Below are 27,112 nucleotides of genomic sequence, written 5' to 3' on the forward strand. Positions count from 1 at the left end.
GCCTGTTCGGATTGAAGAGATTGTTAGGACGGAGAAAAATCCAATGTTAGGCCAATACTTCTATTTCGTAATGAATGTAGTATGAGAATAAAAGAATGTGTGTATGCGAATCGTCACATTTTTCTTTCTCTTCTGTCCGCTTATTCCCCCCCCCCCCCCGCTCCCCGCTACCAGTGTAGTATAACCAAGGCCGTGCCTTTTTGATAACGTTCGTAGTTTTCCTTTTTTCTTGTTCTCTCTCTCTCTTTCTATTAGTATTCACACTTTACAGCAGTCGACAATCATTGAATAGCGAACGCAAGCATCTTGCGCACTCAAGAGGATAGCCATACTTAACAGCAGACAACGTCCAATGAGAGTGCATAAGCAGCTTGCGTGCTCTGCATACGCAGTGCTTGAGAGTGCTGCCGCACTTAATAGCAGACGACGCCACGCACCTTATACACACGTCTACCATAGACGTCAAAAGAGAGCACGCAAGTATCTTGCGTGCGGCATAACGGAAAGAGCAATCCTTTTTGTCTACGCGAAAGCGCATCCCTGAAACCGGCGCCGTTCCACGGCGCGCACCTAAAACCAAAAGGAGCAAATAAAGAAAAGAATGTCGAGTGACGCGGAAGACGAGGAGGGTGTCGCTCCGTTGCCCTTTTTATTGCGCCTTATCCCCAGTCCCTCTTTTTGGGGATGCTTCCTTGCACGGCGGACAAAAGGGAAGCAGGCCAGAAAAGAACGCCTGGCGCCTTCCCCGCCAGCCAGGGCGCCATATCGCATTTTCCCGAATTCAAGCCCCGTCGCGCTGTAGTGCAGTCCCCGTGTGCATGGCCTCTCCAAACGGTACTGCTAGAGCTAATTGGCTTACCAGCATTTGTAAAAAGTTCAGAGTATTAGTAGTGCACGACGGGATTTCGTATAACAGAGCGAAAGCTGAAACCTACGGCGAAGCAAGGGAAGACAAGTGCTATCATTTCCTTTCCTTCCTTCCTTCTTTCTTTCTTTCTTTCTTTCTTTCTTTCTTTCTTTGTGTATACCTGCACTTTCCGTCCCGAGCAAATTTCTTATAAGGGGGACTTTTCTAGGTATATTAACTACTTTCATAGTAATATAATGAAGTGATTAAATAAATGCTGGGTTGTTGCTATCATGATGCCAAATATAGTGACAACGACGAAGTTCACCACAAAATTCTGCATTACTCACTGGCGGAATCACCTATGAATGTTTCTACCAGCGTCTCACGAATGTACTCTTTCACGCATTTACAATTTTATGTTGTGTTGCGCAAGAGCCTATACATACACATATTTGGGAGATTTCACATTCGGAACAATGAGTTATTTTGGTTTGAAAAAGCAGCTTAACTGTTTCCACGGTTTACGACGGCGACCAACGTACGAAAAGAGTAATAGCATGTGAAACGCTGATTGGGGGAACGAGTGCCTCCCCAAGCGTTTTTCGATTGCCCCTATCGACCATTAATTCCATTAGTTACATCTTTGCCTTGCTTAATACCATGGCGTCACTTATCCTGCACCGTAAGCGACCGCGTTTTCATAGCATTGGGACTCTTTCTGTTGCTCTAGCTAGCCATCGGTCTGCTGTGCGCATAACATCACTTGCCCACCTCTACTAACTCCACTCTCTTCCTTTCAACTAGAACATTCTCTGCCCTCTTCCTGTTCGGTTCTAAGTGGCTTACAGGGAAAAGGCTGAGGTTTATATAACCGCGGCTACGAGTCGCTACGTAAGTAGTAGTGTGTTAGTCCATTTACTGCATGCACTTCATTGGCAGGACTTAAAGGACAGACGGAAAGCATTGAGACTCAAATTTTTTTCACAGCCTTCTTTATTCAAAAACTGGCATTGACAAAAACAATATATCGCATTACCATCATATATTTTTTGTACAAGGGACTATGCATCGAAAGTTCTTGAACTTCCTTTTAAAGGTGACACTTATTAATTTTTGTAGAACTGCGAGCGAGTGGAATGCTCTTTCGTCAAATATTGCAGAAATTCAATGTAATGGTGATTTTTACCACGCTTTGAGCGTAGAAATGAATGAGAATTTGATCTAGTGATGTATATATCCCCCCTGCTGCAATGCCTGCAAAAACGATGCAGGTACTGAATAAATACCCAAGGTATAACTTGGATAAAAATGTATACGTGTGAACTTTCTTTTGTGAAGTGAACTTCCACAAGCGAGCTGTCAATTTTCATGTTATTTTCTTTATTTGCATGAGGTTCTCATGTTTTTACTTGTCCTCTTTCATCTCTAGTCAACGTATCTATCCTTCTGTCCTTTATTTTACTTTTTATTTTTTCAGAGTAATGACTTCATGAACCTTTTTCATTCATATTATGTAACAAGGTACGACTAATATTCTCGACCGAATCTAACTACCGTGCTTACCCGCATGCTACCAGAACTTCTTAGAACTCGCTTTGATGTTGAGTAATCATTGATAAATCACTGGCGTTGCTAATTGATCACTCGTGTTGGCCTAAAACTGTAAATGTTCGCTAGTGCTGACTTACGTTTGTTATCCGATGTAGTAACAGCAACGTCGCCTAGACCCAGCCTCTGATTGATTTCAGCTTCCAGCGCACCTCAGGAAAAGACGAGGTGCAAACACACCAAGATAAACTGCCCGTTTTCACACTTTCCTTGTATTGTGTTGCGCTCTAGATGCTGACATTGAATACCAAAACCTCCAAACATACGTTATTCCAATAATGAAGTTGTCTTTCGAAATTTCTTCAGTGTCATAGCTCTCTGCATGGTCCATTGCAGCTTGTCGAGCTCAGTTTGTTACTATTCACGTAGAAGCTCAGGAGAGATACGGTGTTAGAGGTTGGAAGAGGAAACACCAACGCCCTCTGTTGCTTATAAGTTGAACGTTACATGGAAAATTGTTCAGAATTGTCAGACAGATGAATACGTGTTACGGACAGACGGGAGACGGCGGACATCGTGAGGTCTTAAGGAGCTCCGCATCTAAAAAGCACCTAATTTCTGCAGCCCGGTAGGGAGCACAGCGCAGGTCATACGCACGATAATGCACGACATCGTAGTCGGGTTTAGCTAAAAGGCGACGGAAATGCCGGAGCGTCTCTTCAGCGCTGTCGGCGACTAGGACGGCACAGCTGCTACCACAAGCTCACACCCCTTCTCCTTTCCCCGCCCACCACTTCGAGTCTCGCTTCAGCGGCGGGGATAAAAAGGCAGCGCCAGCTACAGCTCCTGCAAGGAATTGCGCGCGCGAGCGGATCCCCTGCGTCCACGGGCTTTTATAAGTCTGGCGTGCTGCTCTCGGCAGGGGAGCATGCTCCAAGCCAGCTTTAGGAAAAAAGACCTTAGCGTAGTGGGACGTCGTGCGCGTGGCTGGCGAAGTCCTCGTGCGGAGGCGGCCCATCGATCGTGAGACGGGCGCGCCAAGTGCAGCGCACGCCGTGCCGGCTAGAACCCCGGTTCTGGGGAGATCTGGGCACTCCCCTACCACCTTCATTTTTCCTCCACGCGTTCCTCCGTGCCTCCCTTCTTTCCCTTTTCCTTTTCTTCCTCTCGTGGGGTTGGGCGTGGCCCCGAGTCGCGGAAGAGACCACGCTGCCTGAGGCGTGGGTCTTGGAAGCGCACTTCACGCACGAGAGGCCCCGACGCCTTTGGAGTATAATTATGCGTCTGCAAGGTTGTTGAGGATAGAGTATAGCAGAATACCGTAACTGCCGTATATTTTAATCCCGACGATGGCTAGGTGGTCTAGTCGGTACTGCATTTTAGAAAGGTGCGCGCGCATATGGGGACAAAGTGAAGAACAAACAAGCACTACGCTTTGTATCTTCTTCATTTTGTCTCTGTCTGTATGCGCGGTAACCTGTCTACGTATATTGAGAGATACAAAGAGAGAAACTCCTTCTCATTTCCCTTTTCCCTCCTCTCCTACTCACTCATTCTGAGGATATTTACTCGGCCCGATATCTCACAAATAATGCAAGGTAAACGTAAGATGAAATGTAACAGATTGTCTAGATCGACTTATGAGAAGTCGGATCAGGCTGAGTATGGAACGTCAACATCCATACTCAGCTGATACATTCAGACACAAAGGGAGGGGGGGGGGGGTCATGACACACAGACCCTCCACTGTGAATCGACCCATGAATAGAGCATAGTTCTCGAACATCGAACAGCCGTTTTTACAAGTACAGCTGATTTTTACAACAGCCTTTTACAACAGCCGAACAGCCGTTTTTACAAGTAAGATGATTGCGCTGTGCTCAAATTATGCAAATTACTATGCTGACTGATCACCGTCATCAACAGCGTTCACCCAGTGCTTTACACGCCACGGATCTTCTTGGGGTAAATGAAATCGCTAAAGACTCTCGGAATGAAGGTACTCACCTTGGACGAGCAGCTGGCTGGAGTAGGCGTCGTTTCCCTGGAGGTTCTTGAGCGCGCACGTGTAGTTGCCGTTGTGCGCGACGCCCACGTTGGCAACCTCGAGCACGGAGAAGTCGTCGAAGGTCTTGATGCTCACGTGGTGCGCGCCGTCGCTCAGGCGCTGCCCGTCGCGCAGCCACTGGAAGCTCAGCGGAGTGGCCCCCGACGCGGCCGAGCACACGACGCGAACTTTCTCGCCGCGAAGCACCGTCTTCGGAAAGTGGAACGGCTGCACCTTCGGCTCGCCTGCGAAGAACGGGGAAAAACAGAGTTGGTCACGATGACGGAACGAGTGGGTCGTACAAGTAAACGAATAGACGTACTCGACGTGATTCGTTAAGTACGATTTTAGTCATTGGACGTTGGGACGGAACTCTCGTTTCAAACATGCAGTCGCAACAGCGTCGGCATTTTCATCAGAGCTTATACGACCATTGCTATATAGTCGTGGCATCCGAGATCATTGCGTGTTTCCATGGTAACCACACGGGGTCACTGCGAGGTGCTATCATAGCTCATGCAGAGTATGGCTTGAAGTATGTGTGGCGACATATAGAAAGAGGGAGATAATGGTTAAGTGAAAGGCAGGTACACGTACACATTTACAGGCAGGTACACATTTGGGTGCGCGTTAAAGAACCCCAGGTGGTCTAAATTTCCGGAGCCCTCCACTACGGCGTCTCTCATAATCATATAGTGGTTTTGGGACGTTAAACCCCACATATCTATCTAAAGGCAGGTACACTAACTTCAAAATAACTATCCGATTTGCACTGCATTACGCAAGAGGTAACGACGAGTGCAGAAAAGTAAGAAGAAAACAAAGTGCTATGTACACGCAGTAGTTGCGGTAAAAATGCATGTATGGTCCATATCATCGCAGAATTGTCATTGGTGGGTCAAAATCCATTCAACAAAGGGTGTCTCTGCAGTCAAAGTATCAACCAGTTGTCTAAACATTCTCCAGCGACACCACATGGGAATTATTCACCTCTTCGATCTTCCGTCTCAAACATCTGCCACGTCATTAGCGAGATTTAGTACTACGTACGTAGCGTCACTAACGGCATTGCGTGTATACGTAAAAAGGCTGAGTTTCGCATAGCGCGCTTAAGCAGAACTTGTGTGCCAGCGCTCTATGCGAAACCCAGCGTTATTGCGTACGCAACGTCGTTACAAACGCTGCTACGTACGTCGTTCTAAAACTCGGTATTAACTGGTAACACCACGCGATAATAAAGAAATGCAGTGAGGTAGGTATATGGTAGCAATCTTCTCATGGCCATATACTTAGAGTGCAGTTATGTGCTTGAGTTTTCTTTCTTCTTTGATGAGCATGTATGTTTGGAGGTGGTGGTGGTTAGAGGAAAGCGCCTAATTTCTGCAGCCCGGTGGGGAGCACGGTACAGCCCCTTATGTTTGTGCAGGTGCGTTCGCGTGGGTAATTAAAAGCAAGAAGAGGGGGAGGAATGACATGCGCACTTGCAGAACAGCCTTGGGAGCATATGCTTTTTCTTCGCATGCACATTCAGAATTTTCACATTTTGTTATGTCAACAATATTGTTACGTGTGTTACGTGTGTTACCCTACTTCAACGAAAGTCCTGTATCAATATGTTATCTAATTATCTTCGGTAACTATGTCGTATCTCAGGGATGAGTGCCACCACTTCCTAAATAGCAGCAAGATCGAAAACTGCATATTGATGGCCTTTTGAAATTGTATCCACTACTGCTGTGCCATGTCGGCCTTCCGTCACAAGGAGCGAATTCGATAGGCGCGATGAATACGCTGGACGACAACCGCACGAGCACGAGCACGTCAAAGGGATTGTTCGTGCCTGCCAAACACAGTTGCAACTTGCAAGTAGAGCGTCGTTTCTGTCGGTTCTGTGTCCGTCTCTTGCCCCGCCGCAGTGGTCTAGTGGCTAAGGTACTCGACTGCTGACCCGCAAGTCGCGGAATCGAATCCCGGCTGCGGCGGCTGCATTTCCGATGGAGGCGGAAATGTTGTACGCCCGTGTGCTCCGATTTGGGTGCACGTTAAAGAACCCCAGGGGGTAAAAATTTCCGGAGCCCTCTACTACGGCGTCTCTCATAATCATATGGTGATGTTGGGACGTTAATCCCCACATATCAATCTTCATGTGCTCTTCGCTACTTTTTCTTCGACAAAATTTTCGACTACATTACGGACGGGTTTACATGCCACCATATTCAGCTGTTAACCTTCGTGTTTTACACCTTTAACAACTAAACAAACAAACAGTGTTACGGTAGACGCGTACGTATGAAAACGGTTGGGTTGGCGCATACGACGTTGCATGCTGAGAGTGAGGACCGGAAACACGCTGTCGGCCACTCCACTAGTACACACGTCACCTTCTGTAGCGACTTCATCAGCTTAAAATCTAGCGCACGCGGAAAAGTGAAGCTAGCGATAGCTGTTCCGCACTCATCCGTAAAAGCTTCACAAATATCAGCGTACAAATAATGAAAATCAGCGTTACAAATAAAGAAAAGTATGAAACAAAGTAATCCTGTCACGAGACCAGCACATTCCGCTTCGCAGCGCGGTATCGATTTTACGGACAGCGAAAATGTATTCTATTTCTGAAATGAGATCCTCGTCCCCCCTTTAAAAGAGCTGCAGGGGCCATTGTGCAGCAGCCTGGTATCTGAGCCCACCGAGGCTCTGGCAGCCTAATCTTCGACGCGAGAAGAGCCAGTTTCCATGGAAACCAAGAAGTGTTCTCGAGAGGGTGGCTGAAGGCCTCGTTTCATTGTTCTGCGTTTGTCTTATAACGTCCAGAATGTTCCTATACGGAAAAGCGAGCAGCACAACTCAGTTGTGCGCGCAACCACCGCGCACAGGGAACGTATAGTCACGGCAAGCACATGCAGGTTCTCAAAGTATGAACGCAAAGAAACAAATTGTTCAGATCGAGTTTGCTGCGAGCGGGGCGTTTTAGAATTTCGAGCTTGAATTATTTCGGGGGCATGACGCGTTTTTCTTTTTTTTTTTGGAAGAGAGTAGAGTAGCCCAATGAATGAGATAACAGCAAAGAGAATTATCTAGATAGATAGATAGAGAGATAGATAGATAGATAGATATATAGATAGATAGATAGATAGATAGATAGATAGATAGATAGATAGATAGATAGATAGATAGATAGATAGATAGATAGATAGATAGATAGATAGATAGATAGATAGATAGATAGATAGATAGATAGGTGACAGTAGTGGTCTACTTGGTGGCTGTTCATGGTTACTTTATGGTTAATAGTTACCTAAAAACGGAGCTCTCCTGCCCCATCATTTTCTTCCCCTTTCTTCCAAACCGCTACGCAGCACCAAACCACTGTGTCCGTAAAAAACACGTACGCACTTGCTATCTTTGTTTTCACGTACGTCACTCAGTTCCCAGAAGATATGAAAGTAAAAGTGGACAGGTAAAACGAGCGACCGTAACTGCCTTCCAACACACTAAACGTCTGTTTTTATGGGCCGTACGCGGTGTTCCCGTAACCAAGAAGATACATGTTGTTACTCCTTTTCTTCGTTTATTTACCGCCGAAGGCGAAGCGATCGGACGCCACGCAGTCAGCCAGCACGGTGGACCCGATTAATGGCGCCATAAAAGGCGGTGCCGAACGTTGTCGGGGCGATGTGGTTGGGGACTTTAAGAGGTGTAATGGAGCGATGTCAACCCCTTCCCGCGGTTACCGGCGAGTGGTTGTACGTCGTTCGCAGGGTTATACGTGACAACCATCTCCAAAAAGAAAAGGGTGTTCTAGGAACTTATTTGCTCTTCACTGCCCGCAAGCTATTATGGATAGCTCAACTTCACTCCCAATAGTTCCGCACTTCCAGTGCAGTCTCAATAACCGAAATAGGAATATATGTTGATCGAACAAACTTAATGTCAGATTTATAGGCGGTGAGGTCACGTGCTTTCGGTTTTTGCAACACGTCCGCCTCGGTGGTATACAATGGTTGCGTTGCGCGGCTGCTGAGCCGAAGGCCGCGGGTTCGATGCCAGTCGTGGTAGTCGCATTTAGAAAAAGGCGAAATGCCGGAGGCCCGTGTACTGTTAGATGTCAGTGCATGTTAAAGCACAGTATAAGTGATCGAAATCTCCAGAGCCCTCTGCTACAGCGTGCCTCGTAATGTTATCGTGGTTTTGGCACGTAAAACCTCAGATCGATATAAGCCCAGTACATATCTGGGGCTTTACCGGCCAAATTCATCCGATTGTTATGTAGTATTTTTTAGCGTTCACTAGCATTGCAGATTGCGTGGGATTCTGCAATTTCGCCTCCATCGAAACCCTATGGTGGTTTTAAGAGGTTAACCTTACATATCAATCAATCAATCAATCAATCAATCAATCAATCAATCAATCGAAAAGCCACCACCATGGTCATGATCGAAACCATGACGTCCAGGTCAGCAGCCGAGCACCAAAGGAACTATATGTCCAGTAGTATGTATGGAGCACTCGATCGTTATTATACATTGATTGCCTAGAAATCCCGGCTTCCCGCGGAACGATCCGCATCGGAAGCCGCGAAGTTCGATCGGCATCTCGCGAAGCCCTGGCACGGCGAGGATATCGTTTGCAATAAGGAGGCGAGTCCGCTACAACCCGTTCCCGTCTTGCCGAGAGGTGGCGGGTGAAAAGAGCGGTCGGTACAAGCTCGCCATCGTTTCCGGCGAGGTTTCCGCCTTACTGGGGGAAAAAGCCTTGATCGATACTGCAGCGACTGCTGCTCGGGCTGGGCGGTTAATATGAAGCGCATACGCGGCAGTGCGGCAACCCTTGCGTCACTTCAGTGCGCGCTCGACAAGCTGCTGCCACGTGCGCTCGCTTATGCATGAGTGCACCGATATATGGAGGCGCAGTGCGCTGTGCGCAAGTGTGCCTGCACCGGAAATGAATGAAGCTCGTATAGGCCGCGGCCGTGTACTGAAATTGGTGACGCGTGTGTGAATCATAGCGCGGCCTTTGCAGAAGACGTCGGCTCATGCTAATCACATGTCATGCTTTCGCGTGGCACACCTCGCACAATATACAGGGCGCGTTCTGATGACGCGAGTGTGAGTGCGTTACGAACATACTATAATAGGTGCCTTTAGGGTGCGCCTCCTTGTTTGAAGCATAATGTTATGAAAACGTTTATTTATTATGAGTCCGAAAGATAATCTGTTTTCCTTGTGTTTGTCATTTCCACCATGCGGATATAGTTATGAAGTTTTTCTGTTCTTTTTTTATTCCAAAACCACACTTTAAGGTGCACAGATCTGTCAAAACATTGCAGAAGTTTTAGAAATGCACGTTTAAACAACTACACGTTTAATGTTGATTGATATCTGGGGTTTAACGCCTCAAAACCACCATATGATTATGAGAGACGCCGTAGTGGAGGGCTCCGGAAATTTCAACCACCTGGGGTTCTTTACTTGCACCCAAATCTGAGCACACGGGCCTACGGCAATTCCGCCTCCATCGGAAATGCAGCCGCCGCAGCCGGGCTTCGACCCCGCGACCTAAGGGTACACGTTCAAGCCGGCAAAGATGTTTGAAGGCTGAACACAGAGCGTTATTCTTTGCTGCTAGTGTGCAACCAGATACGGCATTTGAATTGAATCAAGAACATTGATCGTAGATCGATGCAGGACGTGTATGAAAGAGTTTTTATGCGAATATATCGACATTACGAAGCAAAATGTTACCTTTATCTTTGACCGCAATATGCGGGGTACTCTTGTTGGTTGGTTCTGGGAGTTTTGCATCCGAAAAATCCGATGTGATTATGAGAGACGCCATAGTGGTGAGCTCCGGCAATTTTGACCATCTGGTTTTGTTCAAAATGGGCTGACATGGCACAGTACGCGGGTTTCTACCATTTCACCTGCATATAAATGCGCCCGCCGCTGCCGGGATCGAACCCGTGACCTTTGGGTTAGCATGGGCAACCCTTGTTAAGAGTCTCGGGAGACGCGACTAGTGCCCAGTGGGCTCCATCTACGTGAGCTTGCCGAAAACGGACGTCGCGCCCTCAATCATCCCCGCCGACAAGAATCTGTCGACCGCGAAGTCTATCGTTTCAGTGTCAACACTGGCGTGTACACGGACGACGCGTCCTCCCGAGCTATCTGGAAAAGAAAAGAAAAGGAAAACTCGTGTGTTCTAGCGTGCGCCAACGGTGACAAGCGACGTCGCCGCCGCACAGGTCCCGGCGCGCGCCTCCGCCCCGCTAGTCGCGTCACGCACCGGCGGAGCCGACGTCCTCCGGCGCGCTAACGAGCGCGGCGGGAGTACAGTCGAAGACGTCGGACGTCGCCACAAAAGGGCGCACTTGACTGACGACCCGTGCAACAAGCACGCCGGGAGATGTGGTGCGCGCGGCAAACCAAAAAGAGGAAACGCTTCTTACGAAAGCCTCGAAATAACGAAGATAGGCGTATAACGAACGACAGCAGCAAATGGGTTGACTGTAGCGGTGACGAGTGACCGTGTACATCACCTGTCAACCTCGACTACAGACGTAAGTGCGCGTAGCGGTCTCTGTTAGGTGGTTAGGGAGGGTGCAAACGAATTCGCCGCAGCCAACTCTCCCCCCCCCCCCCCCAGCCCGCTCTCTCCGACCCACTGTCAGTGAGACTCATACGATCAGAACATAGTGTCCAAAAGAAGTGTATTATGCACTCATCCATGTGCGCAGGGTGTTGTGTGTCTCTAGTCACAGAAGAAGAAGGTGTTTAATGAGAAGAAAGAGGAGAGCTCCGCCTTAAATGCGGCATTCCGGCCTGCTACTCCTCACGGGGGTAAGGGGGAAAGGAAAAGAAAGAGGAGGGTATGATGAGGGGTGATTGTGGTATAGCACAATGAGTCACTGCACACAATGTCTCGTTCGGTGTAGTACACGCACAAAAGTCACTACGTCAATGGATGCTCTAAAGACGGGAATCAACCTGTCTTGCTTACAAATGTGAGCAGGCCCTTTAAACTGCGTTGGGTGTGAGCCACACGTTCCCAAGCACCCGAAAGTTTCTCTTCCGAAACGGGTCGGCAGTCTAGGTAATCTGCGAGGCGCTTAAGAGATTGTCTTTCAACTGCGTATAAAGGGCACACACACAGGATGTTATTGATAGCCTCTGGCGTGTTACGCAAGTTGCAGTTAGGATTTTGCTCTTGTCCAATCTTGCATAAGTATCGTCGCGTGTAGAGATTACTGAGCGGCGGTAGGGGTGGGGGTGAGTGGGAGGGTAACACTTTTTATCCCTCCCCCCCTTAACCCCCTCAGCACTACTTTGAACATGGCTATGACAAAGAGACATTAAGACGACAAGCTGAGCTAGTTGGTCGTGTGCATAACTTCATGATGGAAGTTCGTGCAGAGCTGACAACCAAGACAAAGAACCAACGGGAACAGGCGCTGACTCTCAACTGAAGATTATTTTGAAAAGCGAGAGGAAGGGACAAGGAATAAGAACCACGCTATAATCACTAACGCGTGAAGCCGCTAAATTAGCGTACTCTTCACTAACAAAAACAACGATCACAACCTCATAAAACAGTCTCATAGATGATAGAGGCGGGGCACTTAGCGGGATTCTCGTATAGCGAGCCGGGCTCAGATCCAATACACGTGAAAAGTGGCACTCGGAGATGACGCTACGCATTCGTGTGGGTTTTCAGCGAATAGATGAAATTATGTAGAATCGGGTGCGGTACGTTAGAAGTGTAATGTCACACTGTCGAGCACGATGTCGCCGGTTGGATTCCTTGCAACAGTTGCATTCAGACAATGTGGAATGGGAGCAAGAAAGGCACACGTATACAGGCTAATCAAATTCTGGATGAACGAGAATGGCAACTTGAGCGAGTTGGTTCGAATTCATCTTGTGCTTAACGGCACACTGGGGAACGAGGTCTGCAGAAGAAAAGAAAGGACACAACACGGGCGCTGGCTCGAAACTGTTTTTCATTAAGAAAGAACATGTAAATATAAAGGCGAAGAAAAATGAACAGACCTCTAAGGACGGAAATAAATGGACGTCTAAGGTTCAAGTAGCACTGGCTGACAACCTCATCGTGTGCCAATTATTGACTGCACCGTTTCTTGACGAGAAGGCACACCAATATTTCCTACGGAGCTGTCGAAATTGTGAATCCATATCTGTAGTGAGCGCTCTCGGCCATCCCTCGTGCACGCAACAGACAATAAGACCTTGTGCTCTGTACACACGCGATAACCAATGAAGAGAGACAGACAGCGAACTTTAATAGGACCGGAGGAGTTACTGCAGGACCCTCTCACGAGGGGCCGCTGTAACCGCTGGCAGCGCCCACGTATAGAAGACAGAACGCCGTGACGCTGCGCCCGTTCCTTGGCCCCCTGGACTGCCTGGATTTGCCTGTGGAGTTCCGTACTTCTCATGGCCTTCTCCAATTCGGCTTCGCTTGAGAGAAGGTTGTTGGGCAGCGCGGGACATCGCCAGAGCATGTAAGCCACAGAGCAGAAGGTTTCATTGCAGTCAGGGCAGCTAGGGTCAACGTCCGCTTATATTTTACTTGGGAATCCCCGCGACGGAGATTACTGTCTTTTTTTTTAGTGGGGTAGAAAGGAGAAAATAGGGGGAGAGAAAATGCTTGCTTCAGTTATTTCTGCGCTTTTCGTGAATTACCGTGAATGAGACAGAAAATGATGAGCGAAATGCGATGGCATAACCCTTTACGGATGAACTGGCAATTGCTGTTACATTGACGGGTTATATAGCATGAAAGTATAGAAAACATACAGAACTCAAAATATTGACGTATAAGAGAGTCCAGTGTCTACTGGAGGCACTGACAAACCGCAATTACGCGTGAGATGACCGTTGGATACCGAGATCTTTCCATCGACTGTTTGCTTGGCTACGCAGTAACGATGCACGGTGCTGTAGATACCTCTTTGCTCACTCTTTCTTTCTGTCACTCATGCGTCAATATTTCCGTCGCCGTTAACGAAATGCCGCGTTGCTCTTTTAAAATCGCCCCGCCGGGGTGTTCTAGTGGCTAAGGTACTCGGCTGCTGACCCGCAGATCACGGGTTCGAATCCCGGCTGCGGCGGCTGCATTTCCGATGGAGGCGGAAACGTTGTAGGCCCGTGTGCTCAGATTTGGGTGCACGTTAAAGAACCCCAGGTGTTCGAAATCTCCGGAGCCCTCCACTACGGCGTCTCTCATAATCATATGGTGGTTTCGGGACGTTAAACCCCACATATCAATCATCAAATCTTTTGAAATCGCGCAGCTTTCGTTCGAGGTGGACATGCACGTACTCGCTGCTCTCGTCTTTTGAGCACGGACGAGAGAACCTTTCATCCGCGTGAATGGAAGGCTCGCTTGCGGTATCGCAACTCTTTCAATCGATGTGGTTTCCTCGTTGGGCGTTACATGTATAAGAAACAACAAAAGCGGTGGCATATTAGGGTGACGGTGAGCTTCCGGGTACGTGCATTCAAATTTTTTTGAGCACAAGCACGTAATTGGGCAGCATGTAACGTCGATCGTGCCAGTGGCGTATAGGCCGATTGCCGCCCGAAACTTCGGTACTTTAAGCGCTTCAGTGCTTCACAAATGCAGACAAACCGCACGATCCTAAATTAAATTTAGGAGGCACTCAGCTAGCTTTCTCTTTCTTTCTTTCTTTCTTTCTTTCTTTCTTTCTTTCTTTCTTTCTTTCTTTCTTTCTTTCTTTCTTTCTTTCTTTCTTTCTTTCTTTCTTTCTTTCTTAATGAGACGCTGGCGTGACCATTTAATACTTTAGTGGGAGAAGACAACGAGTCACGGGCTGCGAAGAATAAATGGTTTTTGTAGCTATACAACCAAAGACGTGCATTGAGGTCATCAACAACAGCGTCGGCTGTCACGTCTCTTGTGCGACATCTCCTGGACAATTACCGCTTACAATATTTACCAGAAATGAGTGAAGTGACAGCACAAGTGGTCGAGCCCATGATCAGAAATATATGACCAATTTTTATTTGGCAGCGTTAAAACATATTCAGCAGATAAAACAAAGAATACTGTGAGCATCGTTTTACATGAAAAGAAGTGGACGCTTATTGGCGACTTTTGTAAAATATATAGGGTGCGTAATTGTTTTCCGGTAGTGTTTGTGCCGATTGCGGACGTGTACGCTAGCGTGCACTGGCACCACGAAATGAACGCTAGCCCCACGAAAACCCACCCAGCACCTGAAGTAGCATGTCAAGCCAGGGGCGTAGCCAGTGGGTGGTATTCCTGGCCGCTCCTTCTCCCAAAATATTTTTTCGCTAAGCATACAAAGCGCAAAATAGCCATTTGCCTGCCTGACCTCAACCATAGATCAAGGAGGTGCCCTCCTCCCCCTCCGCCGAAAAAAATTTTTGTATACAACCCTGAGTTGGCGAACAGCCACTATTATAGTACCTGCTACTACAGGTACTATAGCGGTAGCCAACAGCAGATAGCCAACACAGGCTACCTGCTGCTGTTAAGCCAACATCTCCTGCCGCTCACAAAGACACTTCTCTCGTTATCTCTCTCGAATTCTGTTTTAAATACATCTATTTTCCCTGTGAAAACTCGTATAGGGTACTTTATACAATCACTTAAGAGCCACTCGAACGCAAGAGCCAGCTTTTCTTCCCCGTCGATAAATTGATCCCCCTCTCAGAAAGCTTTCTGCACCTAACGTCATGGTTTTTGCATATAGCATCCGCGATCTGTGGCGCTGCAAGTTTCTACACCTTGCCAGGTTTTGCATTGTCTCCATGATCAGAGCTTTCTTTGACCGAGCCACAATGTTATTCCAGATGTACTGCGTCATCATGTGACGTTACGTCACGTGATGTCACAGTGACAATATGATGGCGTAACCAATTTCATTTATGTGTGACGTCAACACGTCACGACTTCTTTTTTCCTTCCGTCTCTTCTAATCAATTTTTGCGTTTGACTAAACACTAATGAGGCTTTCGCTATAGTACCGAATGCACGCAAAGCGACGGATATATTTTTCAAAATTACTTGCTCCGAGTTGGCTTCTCGTAAATCTAGCAGCGCGAGGCACGCAAGGGTGGAGATTCAAAAACGACAAACTTCAAGGACGACAGATGGGCGCTTCTACAAGGAGCCTCGATTCTACCGACGCCGTATAACGTTTCGCGGGTCCTCGTTACTTCCTTATACGAAGTCACGACAGTGGTCTCTGCTTCGAAAAATAATAAAGAGAAAGAAAGAAAAAAATTCGTTGTAGCGAGGAGCGTCGATCGCTTGCGATGAATTATGGATGCCAGGGCGCACAGCGAGTATAACGAGCTGTTCCACGCTCTGTTTTTTTTTTTTCGTGTGCGGCCGTAAATTGAACCGGCCAGGCGCGCCGAATCCAATCTCGTGTGCACTCAGCTTTATCTTATCTCGCTCACTCCATTGGACACTTTTGGTTATCCGCGTGACTTTTAGATTGCTTTATTTACTTCCCCACCGGCTCCTTTATTTACAACCCTTTTTAGGCTTCTCGCATCTTTTCGCGCCATAAACGCTCCGCGTCCCAGCGTGTAACATGATCCGGCAGAGATTGGATTTCCCGTCAGCGTCGCGTCTCGCACCCACGGTCGCTGACGAGCTCTGGGATCTAGGCTAGGCGACGCGTAGTATAGAGTACATATTCCCCTTGACGCGGAGCGAACGGGATAAGCTGTGCCATATAAGCACAGTGGTTGCCGTTTTCTTTCGTAGTACATTTTACAAAATCGTAACACTTTCCAACCCAAGATTTAACGCTCGCCTCTGTTTTTAACAGAGGAGCTGCTGTACAAATAGAGCCTGCGCCGACATGTCTGTCCGGCGTAACGCACTCGCATATTTCCGGCCTCACTGCTAGGGGCGCTTCTGATGATGATGATGATGATGATGATGATAGTGATGGTGGTGGTGGTGGTGGTGGTGGTGGTGGTAGTAATGATGATGATGATTCACGCGGGGTAGCTAGTGAATCACCAACACTCGTGGGCTTGCAGCTTCGTTGCCGAACGAATATTAAATTGGTGGAAAAAAAATCTTAGTTTGAATCCGCCTTTTTCACGATGCGTATGCGCTCTTACCTTAGCGGAAATGTCACTAAACGGCTCTTGGTCATCGTTCTAGCAATGCCAGTTATCGTGAGGAACATCTTACGCATAAGTTAGGTGAGTTAGTTTTTTAAAAGGTACGAAAAAGCTAGACAATTCAATGATGGGGCCAGGCCCGTAGCCGTTAATATTTTTTTTTTCTGTAGGGGATGTTGCACGTGCTGGAAACCTATTTTCATTATCTTTGACCAGATACCCCCTTCATCAGAATCTCGGAGGAGAAAGGCAAACCCTAGTCCCCACCCCAACTATGTGCCTGCACGGGCACCACACGGACAAGAAACATCTTACGTAAGAGTATCTCATGTAAGGGAAAACAACTAACCCACGCGCTAGCATGCCGACTTCAAAAGCCGGCTGGCTTATAAAGAAGAGTGAACTAAATGTTTTCTGAATGCGTCTCGGGGACCCCTGCGGTGGTATATAGCCCAACTAGGTTCTCCATAAGTTCTACGAGCTAACACGCATTATATATATTCAAGTCGCCAGCAGTGCACGGCACGCACGCAGCATTCACGCACTGTTGCCTGCCGTTTCAACCATCAAGTTCTGTATAGAAACGGTCCAGCCATGGATAAAGCGGAACGGCGAGTTTGAACGCAGGCTCGCCGCATCTCATTTCATTCTTTGTTCCAGAGTTCACGACCTTTCTGTTTCAAAGCTTTCCTCGAGCTGCTGCTACGCTTACCCGAGCTCACTAATCATCGTCACGCCAAGAGACCTACAGCTTCCCCGAAATAAGAGAACAAGTGTCTCACTCTGCGCAAGGGCAAGCTACCTAAATTAACAAAAAAAGTAAAGTGTCTTTCCACTGCGCCATCTCGTATGCATGTCGCACGCGCGCGAAGGTTTCGGTCGTGGGCCGAGCCTATTTTAAAAGCACAAGTCGTCGTCGTCCGTTTCAATTAAGGCAACGACAGCGGCGGCGCGAAGAAGAACAAGTGCGCAAACCGAGACAGTACCGCTTTCATCAGAGCCGAGCCTGCTGTTTGCGTTCGTTTGCCTTGCTTTTGAACCGACTCCCTCGCCACGCCCCCCCGCATACGCACACTTGGGAGGTTCCGCTTGAGTCGCGCACGACAGTTTGGAGCGAGTTAACCCGGTTCTGTCGGTCAGTGTTTTTTGTCCTTCTTAGAAAGAAGAGCTTGGGCATTCGCGCGACGCAAAACGCGCGTGCTATCGCATCCAGCGGCGCTTCTGGCGTCCTCTCAAAAGCGGACTGATGATAATTACGGGGGACTATAAATTAAAGAGCCCAATGCACCCTTTAGAGAGCCCGTGCTCTCTAAAGGGTGCATTGAGCCCATTGAGACTTGCGTTCAAGTCTTAATGGGCTAGTCATTTTGTCTCTGCATGAAGGCATAAAAGCCTTAGTGCGGTAGTTCATACGAACAAGAATGTCATCAGCGTCATTATCTGCAAGTATCGGCAAAATTTCTCAAAAAAGAGTATTAAGAGGCCATGAAAGAAGGATGTTGCATTTCTTCGCTCGGAAAGGCTCTGACGAATTCCGAGAGCAAGTTTTGTGTTTTGGGGCTGTGTTTGAACCCAGACGAAATCGGGATGTTCTAGTTTGTAAGCACAGTACTCTAAAATTCAAGAATGGGGTAGACTGTGTTGCATTCAGTTCTACATATGTTAAAAATGAATAAAACGAGAAAGCATGTTTCTTCAACATTTGTATTTAGAATTCAGTTTTTTTTTGTCTTTTTGCACAGGTTTGCTAGGATCTCATTCCTCCGCAAAATTTCACACTCGTCGATTTTTGAATATCTCAAAGCAGCAATGAGCTCTCTGCTGGAAGTACCTTAGTTCTCCCTTTTCAGCCGACCGCATGTCTCAGCTAATAAAATTGCTAATTATCATAAATTTTTCATCATAGCCAAAATTGTTATGATCTATTACGTCTAATCAAAATTTATCATCTAATGATAACAGATGTCCTAAATCATTGTTGCGTACATGTAACAAGGGAGATTTACTTTATCTTATATGTGTTATTATTGCGTTTACCATGACACATGAGACATGCTTTAATTCTACGTAGTAACTGCGTACAGTGTATAGCTAACACGTCGTATAACTCCGTATAACATTGTGTCAAATACTCGTGTAAATGTATGCTCCAATATGTAACTGAAGTACAAAAGGGAAGTTTGGTCCTCGTGAGGTTTACTGAAACACATTTAGCCGAATTTCCTCAGTATGCAGTGTTCGCTTCACACCGGTGTAAAGCTTTCTGGATTTTTTAATTTAAATTGACGTGTTTGGTCATCCTTAAATGTCTGCCCGTGGTGAATAAGTGAATAAATACGAAGGTAGCGAGCTAATAGCGTAATTTCGTTATTTTTGAGGAGTTCAGGACAGATTTTTTGCAGCACCCTATATATAATTGACCAAGACAGGCACATGAAAACTTTGCCTCCTTTCTTTACTGTTTTCTGCCAATACCAACTGAATTTAAGTTTCCCGTAATCAATATACTACGGTAACAATTTCTTTTGAAACGCTTCGTCGAGCGATTTCTTCTTAAATGCTATTCGTTGTGACCAGCCCGTGAAGAAATGCTGAATCTGGACAGCTTCCAGAAGCCGAATTGTTTCTGGGTTGCTGACCCTTACCCACAAAAGACCTCTTACTCTATTTAGAGTTCTTCGCAAGTGGTCCTTCCACCCAGTGTCGATGACGAACATATCATTAGGTGAAGTAAGCTAACCAGTGGGGAAAATGCGTTGCTTGGAACGGAATACTTCCTGAATTCAGCCCTCGTTTCCTGCGCCCATTTTCCATGCCTGCGCTCGATCCATCTGCCTCTCAGCCAAATGAAAACAACAAGCACTTAATAAACAAAAAAGGCAATAATAAAACACGGCAGACCCGACATCTTTCCAATGTCTTCTCGAGTGGTCGAGTCGCGCTGAGCTGTCGCAATCTCTTCGAAAAACCAACCCGTGCCTCGCGTCGAGAAGTGCACGAACCAACGCGCCCAGAAAGCTTGGCTGCAGCTATAGCGGTGGCACGTTTCGCTGTCGCGAGAAAGACCTTGAAGTCTCGAGCCATTAAGCGTCGGGACGAGTATAGACCTCCCGGGGTTTGCGAATGCTTGCTCGTCGCGCGATGGAATGAAAGGGAAAAGAAAATCGCCACCTTCGTTAAATAAGGAGGAAAAACAAAGCCGGGACGACGGGCGCGAGCGGTGGCAGTGGCGCATGGAGGAAGGCCCATTAAGGACGGCCCACCTTCTCGTCGCTTTGCTTGCTTGCTCCGATATGCTCAGTGCCGCCAGTCTGAAACATCCCAGTCCAAGGACGACGCCTCTGGTGTTTGTTTTTATGCAAGGCAGAGTCGCACCAACCGGGCAGCAATCTCATGCGCACGTGGTGGGCGCGCCCATCAGCGATCAGCTGCTGATTTGTTTCATTGCTTATATATATATATATATATATATATATATATATATATATATATATATATATATATATATATATATATATATATATATATATATATATATATATATATATATATATATATATATATATATATATATATATATATATATATCAAGCTCCCTGTTTGTGTCCCATATTCTTGCGCACACGTAAACAATATAATTATGCTAAAATTGGCAAATCCCACGTAAAGTAGGAATCGATGATATGCGAGGCATGAATGAGGAAGGTTGATATGTCAATTTAAAATGAGCACAACGTTATGAGGCGGACGTAAATTATGCCGTACAAGACGTCCATGTCATGGTTTTCATGTTCGCGCCTGGCATTTGTCTTCGTAGTCTATTCACGTCATTTAATACCCACTTTGATGTATGTGAAGCTATAACAAAATGGCCGTGAGTGCGCTATGAGCGTAGCATGTGGTCATGTTCTACTTGACAAGCATATCATGAGTATCATATTTGGACACGTCATTTACCTTCGTCATTCACTGACGTCACGTAATGCCAAATTTGGCGCAACGACCGCGAGCACATCATTAGCGTGGCATGGAGTCATGTTCTTGCATGGCACGCATGTCATGATTATCATCTTGGCACCAGTCATATACCTTCTTCATTCATTCACGTCACGTTATACGAAAATTTGTTCTGTTCTGTTCTAACTGTTTGGCTGTGGAGAGGTTGAGGTTCATATTGCCTAGGCTACTCCATATCAATAAGTTCTGCAACCAAAAAAGTAATACTGAACGGTAATCAAAAATGAACAATAAAAAACATAATAGTACACGGAAACCAGTTCAAATATCATGCCAATGCACAGTTTTCTTGCAGCAGTTCACACTTTCAATCTGTTCACAAGCACACCTCTCTTTTCTGTGTACAAAAAAATATTTTGACGATTTAGAGTACTTCGTACTCGACTATGGGAGAGCATTAAGCCGTCCCTTTATATGTGAAACGAATAGGTAGTGTTTTGTGTTTAGAAAAAAGTAGTTAACGATTTAGAGTACTTAGTACTCTAATATGGGAGACCTTAAGGCCGTCCCCGAAAATTCACAGTAGACTTACGATGACATCCGCTTTCTTCCACCGATGTCTTCTACTGTCAGTATATGCACTAACACATTTCATATATATCTATCTCTGGCTGTCTATCACAGGCGCTTATCCAGTCTGGTCTCCACTAAAGAGTCTCGCCTTTTCCTGAAGATGCATCTCAGGCCATCATCCAAGTAATTTCTTTAATGTGAGGGGCCATCTGTCCAAACTTGCTAATTTGTTCTTTAATTTTTTCTCTTTCATTCGCGTATTTACCGCACTCCAAAAGAATATGGCGAACGTTTTGTTCGGCATGACCACAATGGCACCAAATTTGGTGTATATTGTCTGGTTAACCTCCCTGCCTTCCTTTTTTCTCATTTCTCTCTCTTGGTGTATATTAAGCTAACGAAACGACCGCGAGCGCATCATGAGCGTGGCATATAGCTATGTTCTAACAAGACACGCATGCCATAATTTCCACGTGAGGACCTGTCACTTATGTTCGCCATACACTCATGTCATACCATACCAGTTTTGCGATATGTCATGTGAACGAAACCACCACAGGAGCAGCAAGACTATGACATGTAAATCATCACATTCATAACAACGTATCATGATTCTCATATTATGACTCGTCAATTATGATTGTTATACAATCAGGTTATGTCATACCAAATTTGGTATATATCCCATTATCCAAACGGCCAGGAGAGCTAAAAGTCGTAGGCGACTAGATAGATAGATAGATAGATAGATAGATAGATAGATAGATAGATAGATAGATAGATAGATAGATAGATAGATAGATAGATAGATAGATAGACAGACAGACAGACAGATAGATAGATAGATAGATAGATAGATAGATAGATAGATAGATAGATAGATAGATAGATAGATAGATAGATAGATAGATAGATAGATAGATAGATAGATAGATAGATAGATAGATAGATAGATAGATAGATAGATACGGTCAAGATCGCCGAAGTTCGCTAAGAAATGCTTCGCTTTTAAAAAGATGATAAGGTAGGCTGAATTCGAACCCGCTCTTCGAAAATAACGAAATCTATGTTCAACGACAGATAAAACAAGAACATGACGTGCACAGCGGCTCTGAGACACCAATAGTGAAGACAGCTATGTAGCCAATTATTCTTTTTGTATATAATTAGTACAGGGCAAGGACTCCTAAATTCACACGACAAAATTACTCGAGTTCGTCGTATGATTAATCTTCCAAACAATTTCCGGGTTGGCGTGATCGCAGCAGGAATGCGGCCAACAAAGGTTTGTGCAGAAAATTCTCTGTGATGGTGCATGTACCTTCTGGTACTCCGTCATCTTTTCGACACTCAACATTCACGCCAGCAAAACACAAACTTTACACGGGTATTTAGCGCAACACTTTCTTTTCATCGTGTAACGAATGTCCCCTACGCACAGCCTTCCGGACTCAGTCTTACAGGAGCACTCTCGTATATGAGTCATACATCGGGGGAGGACCAAACCCTCCTTTGTGCTGGTAAAGCGGAGGAGGAGAGGTGGGCCTGTTGCTTGCTGGGTTGTGCTGCCCGCCGCCATTTCTCTTTATTGCCGGGTTTTCCCCACTTGTGCACCGTAGTCGTGTATACCCTCCTACGCAACCCCAGGTGCCTCCACCCACTCTGCTGCAGAAAAAAAAAAGTACTCGAGAGCAGGCCTCGTACAGCACCGAACCCAACCTCCATCCCTGCTTTTTCAATCGATCAGATGTCGCTCCCCACCGAAATGTCCAATCACGTTCTTTTCTAGCTCCCCGGCGCTCTGCTTTGCCATCGAAAGCGCCGTGTGGACACTGAGGTTCGGGAATGGGATGACTCACCTCTTTAGCCGCTCAATGCTACACGACCCTCCAAACCAATCGCCCTCTACCTAAGCCCACACTTTTTCTTTCTTTGCTTTGCCTGCTTTGCAAGCTTCTCACCACAGCGTGGATGAATTGGGAAGGCTATGAAAGTCGAGGTCCCTTTCGAAGCGAAGAAAAGACAGGCTCATTTCTTCTATTCATAAGGCTGTCAATACTTCAAAAGATCTCTTTTTGTCAGTCAACGCCAATATTACACCACCAATTATTTGCTACTCTTTCCCATCCTTTATTTTTTTTTTGTTCCTCTGCGAAGGCAATGATGCTACCAGTGTGGTTTTCTGGGCCAGTTGGCGCATGATGAAAACGTGACCAGTGGGAGGGAGTGTAATGAACGAGGAAGGAAAATACGCCAAGCTTTACACACCAGGAAGTCGGGCGCTGAATTGTGTGTCACTAAACCTTTGCTCTATCTCACCAGATCAGGAATTTCAATATCTGGCAAAACTATATTTTCACAATATACGTAAGGTGATAAGACGAAGTTAAGTAGAAAGAAAAAAAGGAGGAGCGGATTAGATTGTATGTTTGCTTGATTACAGCTGTTGCTTCTTTTCGCATGTGCACAGGCGGTATAGTGAAGTTCTCCTTTCTTTTAGTATACTTCAATCGTAATTACATCCCTCGTGTAATGCATTTCTCTTGTGTTCACGCCATGATGTGCCGGAACCCTTCACTTTGTCAATGACGCTAAACAATGCCACTATCATCATCAGGGAGAGCGTCTCTCATAATCATATGGTGGTTTCTGGACGTTAAACCCCCCATATCAATCAATCACCAGGGAGAAATTTTCGTGCGCTCGAAGCATTGCCTTCCACATTCATTCTCGTCCGTTCCGGTCAGATTCCCTCTTAACACGCGATGTTTCATTCTGTGGTGCAAGGTATTGATGTGGTCGCGTGAGTAGGAAACGAGAATTCGATTGGCAAGGTACCAACTTGCGGTCGGTCACACTAGCTTTTTTTTTCTTTCTCGCGCGTGAAATAGGAAGAGAGAAAATGGTTGCTGCTGGGAGGCGTTGTGAATATTTGTGGTGAAGACGGAAGTGCGCAAGAAACGAACGCAGTTGTAAACATGATGAAAGTCCCCATGTGCCATTTTGTTTACTACTATGCACGTCGTATTAAGATGATAGTATTTATAAGCAGAGAAACTGTTTAACACGGTCTTAATGTGTGGATCTGCGCAGCCTATCTGCGCGGCCGATCAGGTAGACATGTGCCAAATAAAGTGGGTGAATTCCACAACTCAACGCTGGTCCACTCAGAAATAAAGACAGACAATAGACGCGAAGGCAATAGAAACAACACACTGACGACGATTAAAAAGCGAATAAAAGCAAGACGTTTCGGCCCCTGTGCGGGAGCCTTGTTCACAAGTTCTGTCAAGTCTTGTCCTTTTCACAAGGTATGTGAACAAGGTTTTCAAATGGGGGCCGAAACGTCTTGCTTTAATTCGCTTTTAATCGTGGTAATTGTGTTATTTTAAATGTCTTTGTGTCTGTTCTTGACCAGACGGGTTTCCGTCCAACTATCGATTTCAAGCTAACAGTTGGCTCAACACTTCGGAACAGGAACGACGGCTGAAAGATGGCCCCCAAGCGATGAATGTGAAAAGTGTGAACGCTTGTTTTTAGAGCGAGTTTCTGTCACTGGAGTTTGGACAGCCGTGTCATGACTGCGATATGTCGTTTAACTCGAATTTCTCTGCGCTGAGAATCAACGTAGGGACAAGCTAGCATCACATAGCTAAAGGCTATAGCAACAACCCTCAATCAAACTAGAAGCAAGCCGCATTACCTATAGCTAAGGCATAGAAACAACTCCGGGTTAAACCAGACTCGGTCTTCACACTGTCCAGTATTGCTCTGTCAAGCATTGCGTGGCCTAATGCAAGATTGACCATTTTTATTGCTGCTGTTGTTTTTGTTATTATCGTTGTTGTTTCGCACCTCGTAATATTTCAACTGGAATAGGAAAGAGGCACGGCGAGAAATTTTACCGGAACTTCAGCTTGTTTATATTTTTTTGTTCAAAGATTCATGTTATGTTGCCAGCCCTTGCGTCACCAACAGACTTAACAAAGGCTTACCAGCCCACACGAATAAATTTATTATGAAATGACAAAGGTTAATATTTCGGTGTTTAAAGCTCCAGAGCGAGTGGAACGAGAGATGAACAGAAAAATATTCCTGCCAATAGCTCCTTGTTCTTGAGAAATTCAGTTCGTAAAGTGGAAAAAAAATAGACACGTAGATTGGTTGGTAAAGGCACGCACTTTAAAACCACTGGGATCCAGGTTTAAATTACAGCCACACAAATAACTTTTTTGTTTATTTATTATTTTTATGCACGTACCAGTCGTGTCTGAGGAGGGAGTTTTGTTTACGAGGAGAGTTTCGGAACACACAGGTCAGCCAATAGGAGCTTCGGTGGAAGATGTCATGTAGCGTGTTAAGTCAGAATGAAAGGTCAGTGTATCACAACGTCTAAAACAACAGTATTATCAGCAGCAGCACTTGCCGAGAAAGTAATGTAAGTGCACGAGAACACATGTGCCATGAGTAGGACATTCGCAAAAAGGATCCTGGTGACGCCAGACTTACTGCCCACACTTACTCACTAGCTAGTCGAACTAGCTGCAATAAATAATGAACTTTCCATGCATCAAGAGACGTAATAAAATTCTACTTGTTTGTTTCTGTCTGATTCATGGAGAAAAGAACCACCGGACGTTACTATGAAAATGGCACAAGTTGTTCAAAAGTTCAATTATTGTCTGATTAAACTGGACAGGTCGTGCCACCTAGCAAGGCCCAGTGGAACCAACAACGTTTGCCATCTCGGAGGGCATGGCAGGAAATTGTTCAGTGGTCGTTGTTGCTGCTGTGGCTCCCGCTACTTTCATTTTGCTGCTACTAGTGTCGGCGGCCGCGCAGTAAAGCCGGGCAACGTTGTGCACGGCCACAGTGACGTGAGAGTATCCACATGAAGCGGATAGTTTGAAATATGCTAACGCGATTTAGTCCACCAAAAGATTATTTTAATGCAAAATAAGCACTTTCTTGACACAAAAGTAGCACTTTGAGGTTTATGGACCGCTATTTCAGCAATCGACTTCATATTTTCTTTAGTGTCCCATTAAGCCACACCACAATCTTTATTGTACAAGAAGCATCTGACGCTGTCTGTGCTTGTATGATAATAACTTGCAGCCGAAGAAAATGGTGGCCATGTAAATGCACGGGTGAAACTGCTAAGCCGGGTGCTTTCAGGTGTAACCTGAAAGTGGCTGCAATAAATTTCTCACATACCTCGAACACATTGCCTATAATGAGCGAATAATAACTAAAGATGTCGCGTAGTACCAAGCGCAGCATGAATGTCAGCAATTATATAACAATATATCAAGTTAAAAAAAACACTTCATTGCTGATACTGCATAATTTCCCCAATCACTAATTGTCACTTCGTTAAGTTACGCAGGAAAATCGCAGAAACTTTCATTGCTACCCGGTGAATTTGGGGTGGTTGTCTAAAGGTGTGTTCACACAATTATATTACACGACTTAGCCTTGTAAGATGCAACATTATTGAAATATATATATATATATATATATATATATATATATATATATATATATATATATATATATATATATATATATATATATATATATATATATATATATATATATATATATATATATCTTTTTCTCCTTACCCAACTCATTCTGTCTTGTTTTCTCTATTTATCTCTTGCTCTCACTGTTTATTAAATGCGAAGCGTTTCTTAGCGAACTTCGGTGACTTTGAGCGTATCTATCTATCTATCTATCTATCTATCTATCTATCTATCTATCTATCTATCTATCTATCTGCCTGCCTGCCTGCCTGCCTGCCTGCCTGCCTGCCTGCCTGCCTGCCCGTCTGTCTGTCTGTCTGTCTGTCTGTCTGTCTGTCTGTCTGTCTGTCTGTCTGTCTGTCTGTCTGTCTGTCTGTCTGTCTAGCTGCCTACGACTTTTGGCTCTCCTGGCCGTTTCGATAATGGTATCGATACCAAACTTAGTATGGCATAACATGAC

General features: G+C 45.7%; 1 protein-coding gene across 2 annotated transcripts in view; it reads right to left on the bottom strand.

Moving 5' to 3' along the window:
- The window catches only part of LOC119174635 (cell adhesion molecule Dscam1-like), a 141,091-nt gene that overhangs the window by 61,796 nt on the left and 52,183 nt on the right, over positions 1–27,112 (bottom strand). For both annotated transcript variants that reach the window (XM_075895337.1, XM_075895338.1), the window contains exon 2: positions 4,406–4,690. In XM_075895337.1, coding sequence (XP_075751452.1) covers positions 4,406–4,690 — 285 coding nt within the window. The remainder of the gene's footprint in view (positions 1–4,405; positions 4,691–27,112) is intronic.

Source organism: Rhipicephalus microplus, chromosome 5 (genome assembly GCF_043290135.1).
Source record: "Rhipicephalus microplus isolate Deutch F79 chromosome 5, USDA_Rmic, whole genome shotgun sequence".
In the NCBI taxonomy this organism is placed as follows: Eukaryota; Metazoa; Arthropoda; class Arachnida; order Ixodida; family Ixodidae; genus Rhipicephalus; species Rhipicephalus microplus.